The following is a 9,795-nucleotide window of genomic DNA, read 5'->3' on the forward strand; positions in this document are numbered from 1 at the left end:
CTGGTCACAGGTCGTAAAGGTGATTAACACAAGAGAAAAAGGGGGTGAAATAGGGCTTGTTCGACATTGCAGGCAACAGCCTATTGACTGGTCTACAAATCACATTGCATCATAAATAACTACTTATTGTAGTCACATGTTATTGGTCACATACACATTTAGCAGATGTTATTGCGGGTGTAGCGAAATGCTTGTGTTTCTAGCTCCAACAGATTTGTCACTCAGTCAGTCACCATTTACCCACAATGCATCATGGATTTGATGGTCTCGAAAATGACTTGTTCCACATTGCAGACAACTGCCGACTGACCTACAAAGAACCTTGAATCATAAATAACTACTCATAATTTGATCAGTAAGTCAGTCAATTTATGAACTATACATTACGGTTTTGATCCTCTTGAACAGGGCCATTGACAAAGAAAGAGGGATGGGAAATTACCGCTTTTATTGGACAGCAGACAATACTCCACAGAGAAGAATATACACATGATACTATCAACAAAACAGCAATGACACTTTGTATTTTATTGATAATTGTAGGTGAGTAGAAGCATATTGTTTACTTCATTACACTGAAAGAAATAATGGAAAACATTTGTAGTTTGTATATACATTAACATGGAGTTCCACCCAGGTTCTAAACATCAGCCAGTGTGTTTGTGTGCAATCACAAGTACTTGATCTCTTAAGAGGTTAAAACTTCTTCAGGATTGGTGGGTCCCCTGCGGGACGGTTGAGCTAACGTAGGCTAATGCGATTAGCATGAGGTTGTATGTAACGAACATTTCCCAGGACTTGGACATATCTGATATTGGCAGAAAGCTTAAATTCCTGTTAATCTAACTTCACTGTCCAATTTACAGTAGCTATTACAGTGAAAGAATACCATGCTATTGTTTGAGGCAAGTGCACAGTTTTGAACATAGTTATTAATAAACATATTAGGCACATTTGGGCAATCTTGATACAAATTTTTAACAGAAATACAATGGTTCATTGGATCAGATTAAAACTTTGCACATACACTGCTGCCATCTAAAAAAAAAATAAAAAATCTAGTGGCCAATATGTAAATTACACCGAGGCTGGTTACATTATTGCCTTTCTCTTGCATTTTCAAAGATGGTACAAAAAAATAATATATATATACAATTAATGTATTTTTTTTACATTATCTTTTACCATATCTAATGTGTTATTCTCCTACATTCCTTTCACATTTCCACAAACTTCAAAGTGTTTCCTTTCAAATGGTACCAAGAAAATGTATATCCTTGCTACAGGCAGTTAGATTTGGGTATGTCATTTTAGGTGAAAATAGAAGAAAAAAAAGGGGCCGATCCTTAATGATCAATATGAAATCAAGGCATTCAGACAGCATCCCTTTAGAATCTAAAATCCTGCCAATAATTCCTTCGTACAACAGGCCAGCTCATCCAAAGACCTAATTATGAGGCCTCCTTAAAAACATTAGCCTAGTATCGCAACCCTTAAGCAAAGATTGTGTAAAAAATAACTGCAAGGTGAAGTCATTTAAAAAAATCTTGTTTTAAAAGAAACCAAACAACCCAAAGTTGTAAAAACATTACTAGTAAAAACATTACTAGTTCAATGAAATGATAAAGGTTGATGAAAGCCTGGTATGGTTGCCACAGTTGTTTAAGATTGAATTACCTGTCTGTTCATTACATACGGAGGATGAACATAATGGGCAATATATTGTGTTGTCATACCAGAAGAAAAAAAAGCTATGGAATGCAGGTTATACATTTCACTAATAACGTTGCTGGTGAGGTTTTTGCTTTTCTGCAGAACAGACTTTGGGACTTTAACCCAAGGTTTATAGTAATCTAAGTATTCATCAACATAATTCTTCTCCCAAGCAGCTGTTGTAATGGCAAGAAACCCAAAAGATATCAGTTCCCAAAGTGATCAGAACAGCTTGATCATGCTTTCTCTGGATTTCCCAACTCCAACCCATTTCACTGCAATTAAAATCAAATTCACGGTGAATATATCATCAATTATCAAAACAAGGTTGGTTTTCAGTAAGGCTGCTTAATCACCATAAATACTTGTTTCTTGACTAACCTGGCACTTGCAAGAAGTCCTCGATGAAGCGGATGTAGCTCTGTGCCTGAGAGGGCAGTTCCTCAAAGCACCGCACATCCTCAGTGCTGCAGCACCATCCAGGTAGCGTCTCGTACGTCACTGACACCCGCATCAGCACGTCCATATTGGCTACAGAGGGAAAGACAGGGAATAAGATGGGAGCCAGCATGCAGTGCAAGCCAAATCAAGTGTGTAATGGTAAAGTGAAAGGAGCAACTGTATAAAATAAGTCCCCCTAGACAGGGAGAAACGAACCAGGAAAACTGGGAAGGGGCTCGTCATCAACAGTGTAGGACACACCCACTTTGATCTCTGGCAGCGTGTCGAGGATGTCAAGCTTGGTCAGAGCGATGCTGTCGGAGAGAAACAGTGGTGTCAAACATGGTTATGCAATAGATATACAGCAATGGAACATAGTGGAGGCATACACAAGTACAATAGACTGAACACAGTGATCCAATAATTACAATGCATACAGTATGGAACACATCCAGAAAGCAAGACAAGCAGGAGGAGAGACCGAGCCTTACGCAGTGAAGCCATTGACCATGTGGGCGTATCTGACAAGGACCAAGTCCAGCCAGCCACAGCGGCGCCGCCGGCCCGTCGTCACACCAAACTCCCTCCCTCTGGACTGCAACAAGTTTCCAACCTCCTGGACCACAATCAACACAGCAGTCAGATCTGGGATTCACTATAAACTGAATGTAAATATGAAGTACTAGAAGAGACGGTTCCTAGACAGTAAGTTTACATCCCTACAAATTCATACTGTATGACTTCAGACAATTCTGCAAAACAAACACTATCCACTCACATTGTCCTGCTCAGTGGGGAAAGCTCCAACGCCCACCCGGGTGGTGTAGGCCTTGACCACACCATACACTCTCCCCACATAGGACGGGGGCACACCCAGGCCAGTGCACACCCCCCCAGCAGTGCAGTTAGAGGATGTCACAAACGGGTAGGTGCCTGAAAAAGACAAATTATTTGATTTCCTTCAAATTATATTCCAATGGCCATCACTAAACAGCAGAGTAGCATAATAATTTACCCCCCCTCAAACCCTTCTGTTCTCACCAAAGTCAATATCCAAGAGGGCTGCATTGGCTCCCTCCACCAGAATCTTCTTACTGGGCCCAGTGAGGGCCTTGTGCATGAAGTACACCCCATCGGTGACAAGGGGCTGCAACCTCTCAGCATACACCTGGAAAAGAGGGAAAATCAGAGACCACCTACATAGAGAAACATCTCAGTATCTTAAGCTTTCTAGCTCCCCCTGAAAGACTAACAAGAGCTGTTCTGCATGGAATCAGCTCAATTGAGACAGTAATTGCCTGTAGAGAGAACAGGATCACATTCATTGGGCACAAACAAGAGATAAGTGGACTAGCATCCCTAACCAGAAGCAGACAAGAAAATACTCATCCAGAAGCGGCGCTCCAAATGGCCGGGGACTTTATCCGCAGGCAAACTTAAATCAGTTTTACCTCATTTCTACCAGCATGTCACATGTGCCATAACTCTAGACCACCTTTACTCCACACACAGATGCATATAAAGCTCTCCCTCCATTTGGCAAATCTGACCATAATTATATCCTCCTGATTCCTGCTAACAAGCAAAGGCAGGAAGTACCAGCGACTCGCTCAATACGAAAGTGGTCAGATGACACGGACGCTACAGGACTGTTTTGCTAGCACAGACTGGAATATGTTCCGGGATTCATCCAATGGCATTGAGGGGTATACCACAGTCACTGGCTTCATCAATATGTGCATCGACGACGTTGTCCACACAGTGACCATAAGTACACATCCCAACCAGAAGCCATGGATTACAGGCAACATCCGTACCGAGCTAAAGGCTAGAGCTGCCGCTTTCAAGGAGCGGGACACTAATCCAAACGCTTAAAAGAAATCCTCCTATGCCCTCATACGAACCATCAAACAGGCAAACCGTCAATAGAGGACTAAGATTGAATCCTACTACACCGGCTCCGACGCTCGCCAGATGTGGCAGGGCTTGCAAACTATTATGGACTACAAAGGGATACCCAACCGCAAAGCTTCCCAGTGATGCGAGCCTACCACACAAGCTAAATTCCTTTTATGCATTACCAGGGTGTGTACTCACAGCAACTCTCTCTCCCTGACCAAAGCTAATACCTACATGTTTCAAGCAGACCACCATAGTCCATGTCACCAAGAATGCAAAGGTAATCTGCCGAAATGACTACCGCCCCGTAGAACTCTCGTTGGTTGCCATGAAGTGCTCTCAAAGGCTTGTCATGGCTCATCCCAGAAACCCTAGACCCACTCCAATTTGCATAACATCTAAACCGATCCACAGACAACGCAATCTCAAATCGCACTCCACACTGCCCTTTCGCACCTGGACAAGAGTAACACCTATGTGAGAATGCTATTCATTGACTACAGCTCAGCATTCAACACCATAGTGCCCACAAAGCTCATCACTAAGCTAAGGACCCTGGGACTAAACAGGAGGTCAGAGAGCTGGCAGTGTGGTGCCCGGAGAACAACCTCTCCCTCAACGTGATCAAGACAAAGGAGATGATCATGGACTACAGGAAAAGGAAGGTCAGGTCCACATCACCAACAAACTACTATGGTCCAAACACACCAAGACAGTCGTGAAGAGGGCACGACAACACCTTTTCCCCCTCAGGAGACTGAAAATATTTGGCATGGGTCCTCAGATCCTCAAAAAGTTATACAGCCGCACCATCGAGAGCATCCTGACCAGTTGCATCACCCCCTCTTATGGCAACTGCTCGGCATCTGATGGTAAGGCGCTACAGAGGGTAGTGCGTACGGCCCAATACATCACTGGGACCAAGCTTCCTGCCATCCAGGACCTATATACTAGGCGTGTCAGAGGAAGGCACAAAAACATTTGTCAAAGACTCCAGCCACCGTAGTCATAGACTGTTCTCTTTGCTACCACAAAGCAAGCGGTACCGAAGCGCCAAGTCCAGGTCCAAAAGACTGCTGAACAATTAATAAAACGGCCACCCGGACTATTTCAATTGACACCCCCACCCCATTATGTTAACACAGCTGAAAGGCCAGCATCCCGGAGTCGCATCTTCACTGTTGACGTTGAGACTGGTACTATTCAATGAAGCTGCCAGTTGAGGACTTGTGAGGCGTCTGTTTCTCAAACTAGACACTTTAATGTACTTGTCCTCTTGCTCAATTGTGCACCGGGGCCTCCCACTCCTCTTTCTATTCTGGTTAGAGCCAGTTTGCGCTGTTCTGTGAAGAGAGTAGTACACAGCATTGTACGAGATCTTCAGTTTCTTGGCAATTTCTCACATGGAATAGCCTTCATTTCTCAGAACAAGAATAGACTGACGAGTTTCAGAAGAAAGGGCGTTGTTTCTGGCTATTTTGAGCCTGTAGTCGAACCCACAAATGCTGATGCTCCAGATACTCAACTTGTCTAAAGAAGAACAGTTTTATTGCTTCTTTAAATCAGAACAAGTTTTGAGCTGTGCTAACATAATTGCAAAAGGGTTTCCTAATGATCAAAAACCTTTTAAAATGATAACCTTGGATTAGCCAACAATGTGCCATTGGAACACAGGAGTGATGGTTGCTGATGGGCCTCTGTACGCTTACATAGATATTCCATTAAAAAAAAAAGTCTACCCTGTAATTCAATTTGATGTTATTTTAACGGCCAACTTTTTTTTTGCTTTTCTTAAAAATTAAAAAAAAAAAAAAAACATTTCTAAGTGGCCCCAAACTTTTGAATGGTAGTGTATATTAGGACATTAAAGCAGTGTTCTTTTCACCTTCAGTTGTTGCAGCTCATTGTCAATGTCAACATTTAGGTTGGGGTACATAGTCAGGAAATGCCCTGCCAACACACGGAACCTGTGGACAAAGAAAAGGCCATCAGCTATCAATCAACATCAACTTTTTTATTGATCATTAAAATCATTAAGGTTCAAAAGCTCATTTCAAGTAACTTACATGCATTCTTACAAACAATAATTTTGGTACTAACTTCTCCTCAAAGACAGTGAAATCAGACACAAGGTCACAGACTCGCAGTCCATTGCGAGCAGCTTTGGAAGAATAGGCAGGTCCAATGCCCTTTTTGGTGGTTCCCAAACTGGAAAACAATCAAAAACAGAAGAATGGATATTCAGGAATGCTGTCACAGCAATAATAAACACTGCCTTGGCAGTAGCCCTAAAAGGCTACCATGACTTGAATTTTTTGTTGTTATTGCTACAACCACTTTCACCACACAGTAAAATGAGGAACAGGGCGTCGTCTTCAAAGAGTCTCAGATAAGCACTCCTAATCGGAGACGCTTTATGAACACGGAGTCACCATCACTTCCTCATACAATAAAACCCACGCACTTCTTTCCCGCCTGTAGCTGTCTCTGTTGTTCCTGGATCCCATCAACAGCTTGGTGGAAGTTGAACACTAAGAGCAGATAATGCAAAAAATAATAATAATTTAAAAAAAAAAAGCATAAATTCATAGAATTGCAAGACACTAAACTAAAGATTTGTAAAACAAACAGCCATGTCTTACCAATGTGTGCACGGTCAGATATCTTTAACCGCTTCTCCCATCCTTGCAGTCCTGGACAATGACAAAAACAAATAGCAGGTCAAGTGTTATCAGTGGAATCCACTTCCTTCATCCTTTTATCTTTCCTGCAGGCCTCTACAATTGCTAATACTCACCGTTGCCTTTCTGCAGGTTCTTTTCAGCCTCCTCGAAGAGGCCAGGCAGGTGTATCACAACCCCGTTCCCTGTGGATGAGCAGTTCAGTTATGGACGGTTTGAATAGGAAACCAAACCAATGAAAACATTGTCGATGGCTGAAGTGTAAGAGAGGGTCAACCCACCAATAAATGAGACAGCCTTCTTGTTGAGCACTCCACTGGGCAACAAGTGGAAGTCATACTCCACAGAGTCCACCACCACTGTGTGGCCTGCATTGTTACCTCCCTGAAAAAGACAACATTTACACGAGCAGAAAGTGAGTACAGCCAGCAGTGAACGAACGTGTAAGTACCAGTTAACTGGCAACATTTTTTGCACCATTGCATTTTCCTTGAGGAAAAATGCATTTAAAGTACAGAGAGCATGCATTTGTTTCACCCCCACCAGTGATAAGTTTATTCCCCAAAAAATTACAACTACATCACCAAGCACAGACATATTTGAATAAGTAACTACCCGTTAACTGGTAAAGCTTTGTTTCAACAGCTATAAAACTTCAGTTTAGTACAAAATACGGACACGTGTTTGTGTAGTTCACAGGAGATAACGGTTTATTACTCGGTCAAAACTAGTCGAATGAAACCAATGTAGGCAGTATTTTTACCAGGGAAGCCGACAAAGGAAATTTAGCGAACTGCAATTGTTAGTTACTGTAGGGTGGGTATAATTTGTGGAACTTTACAACAGGAATCTGTCAAACTTATAACAAGGATGCCAACAAACAGCACATAAAGTAGGATGATCAATTCACCTAGCTAAATAGCTGCCGAATAGGCATCAACTCACCACGTAGCTTATACTTAGTTTGTCCATAGGCTACCAGAGTGAGGACAGACATTTTTCGGAATAAAACGTGGTGAGTGAAACGTAAAATTGTCCACTTACCTTATTCTGCCCGCTATACAACTTTGTATGCGTTGTTTGTTGGCAACCTTGTTATTTACGAAGTGTTTGGAACAGATTCCGGTTGGCACCTTCCACAAACTATACCCACCCGTTACTGTAGCAAGATAACCCATGTGTTGTTGTGGGTCGTTAACCCACTACCAGATAGCATTGCTAGCTAGTTAAGCATGTTAACGTTCGCATGATAACTTTAGCCATTTAGCAACTTATCTATTAAGCGCATTTCCTAAATATTATATACACTAACTAGTATTGGTTTTGCCTACCGAACGACTGGCGTACTTTTGTCAAATTATAAATGCCTTGTTTGCTTGCTAGTTAGAGTAGCTACGTACCTGACACCTGCATACTAAATCCGCGTCCAGCGCTAGCAGGTCAACCACTTTCCCCTTTCCCTCGTCTCCCCATTGCGCACCGAGGACCACGGTTACTTTATTCCGAGGTTCCTTCGGAATCCGCAGGGACTCGACCTGTCCACTCTCCCGATGTCGCTTAAAAACTGGCTCTCCGTTCATGGAGGCCGTTTCTTCGCCATTACACATTGTGCTATCTGCTGCCATGCTCTTTGCTTAAATCCGGAAGATAAAATTAGCGGGAAACGAGGTTGCCAGGTTTGAGAAAAATGTATTTGTTGTCCATACAAAACCCACCAACAAGCCCTGAAAACGAGCCCTTTTCTCGCAGTAATAGAGGAGTTTGACACATTAAACCTAATAAACCCCTTTTCCATAACATAATACGGCGAATTAAGAATTAATATCTACGTAACTTGTAACGACGAAATGATCAAAATTCAGTTTTCCATCAAAATAATATTATTGCGAGCTAGCGTGACATAATACATTAATTTGAATATGTTGCAAGACAAAATATAATTCGCCTTTATTAAACTCACCAGATAAATCGACCTGCATTGATGGAAAATTAACTCGTTTGAATGCTGTTATTATAAATAAATCCCTTTTGGCATGTACATAACTACATCAGATTTACAGGTAACATTGCTTTTGTTGCTGGAATTTCAATCACTGAACAAATATTAATAATATGGATATGAACTGAATATTCTTGAAAACATTTTGTTTTGTTTTACCGTCAATCTAATGCATTCTAACAACAAGCTGGCAATTGCGATAGAGCTGTGACCATGATCACAAGTGATAATTTACAATTGTATTAACTAAACAAACAGACATTAATAGTTGGCACAAATTGATTTGCAATGACTCCAGAGATAACATCATTTCAACATACGTATTGTGTCAAATGGTAGGATAAGGCTACATTAGCATATAAATTAATAGGCTAGGCTATTTGTAGGCCAACATATCCAAATAAAATTGTATTTGTCACATGCGCAGAACACAACAGGTGTAGACCTTACAGTGAAATGCTTACTTACAAGCCCTTAACCAACAATGCAATAAATAAAAAATACCTACAAAAAGTAAGAATAAGAAATAAAAGTTACAAATGACTAAAGAGTGGCAGTAAAATAACAATGGAGGCTATATACAGGGGGTACAGGTACAGAGTTAATGTGCAGGGGCACCGGTTAGTCGAGGTAATTGAGGTAATATGTACATGTAGGTAGAGTTATTAAAGTGGCAGCCTAAAAGGGGTGGGCAATGCAAATAGTCTGGGTAGCCATTTGATTACCTGTTCAGGAGTCTTATGGCTTGGGGGTAGAAGCTGTTTAGAAGCCTCTTGGACCTAGACTTGGCGCTCCGGTACCGCTTGCTGTGCGGTAGCAGAGAGAACAGTCTATGACTAGGGTGGCTGGAGTCTTTGACAATTTTTAGGGCCTTCTGACACGCCTAGCATAGAGGTCTTGGATGGCAGGAAGCTTGGCCCCAGTGATGTACTGGGCCGTTCGCACTACCCTCTGTAGTGCCTTGCGGTCGGAGGCCGAGCAGTTGCCATACCAGGCACTGATACAACCAGTCGGTTTTGTCATGCTCTCTTCACGACTGTCTTGGTGTGCTTGGACCATGTT

General features: G+C 42.1%; 1 protein-coding gene across 1 annotated transcript; it reads right to left on the reverse strand.

Moving 5' to 3' along the window:
- Nucleotides 1-431: 431 nt before the first annotated feature.
- LOC106563477 (adenylosuccinate synthetase isozyme 2) lies at nt 432-8,439 on the reverse strand. The gene is made up of 13 exons (XM_014129090.2): nt 8,135-8,439; nt 7,016-7,118; nt 6,851-6,919; nt 6,696-6,746; nt 6,518-6,584; nt 6,154-6,261; nt 5,939-6,020; nt 3,196-3,322; nt 2,933-3,087; nt 2,646-2,770; nt 2,371-2,468; nt 2,095-2,244; nt 432-1,988 (listed from the first exon to the last, which is right to left on the reverse strand). Exons 1-13 carry the CDS (start codon nt 8,357-8,359, stop codon nt 1,936-1,938), a joined length of 1,413 nt encoding a protein of 470 aa, XP_013984565.2. The 5' UTR covers nt 8,360-8,439; the 3' UTR covers nt 432-1,935.
- Between the last annotated feature and the right edge of the window lie 1,356 nt (nt 8,440-9,795).

The sequence above is a fragment of the Salmo salar genome, chromosome ssa11, assembly GCF_905237065.1.
Source record: "Salmo salar chromosome ssa11, Ssal_v3.1, whole genome shotgun sequence".
In the NCBI taxonomy this organism is placed as follows: domain Eukaryota; kingdom Metazoa; phylum Chordata; class Actinopteri; order Salmoniformes; family Salmonidae; genus Salmo; species Salmo salar.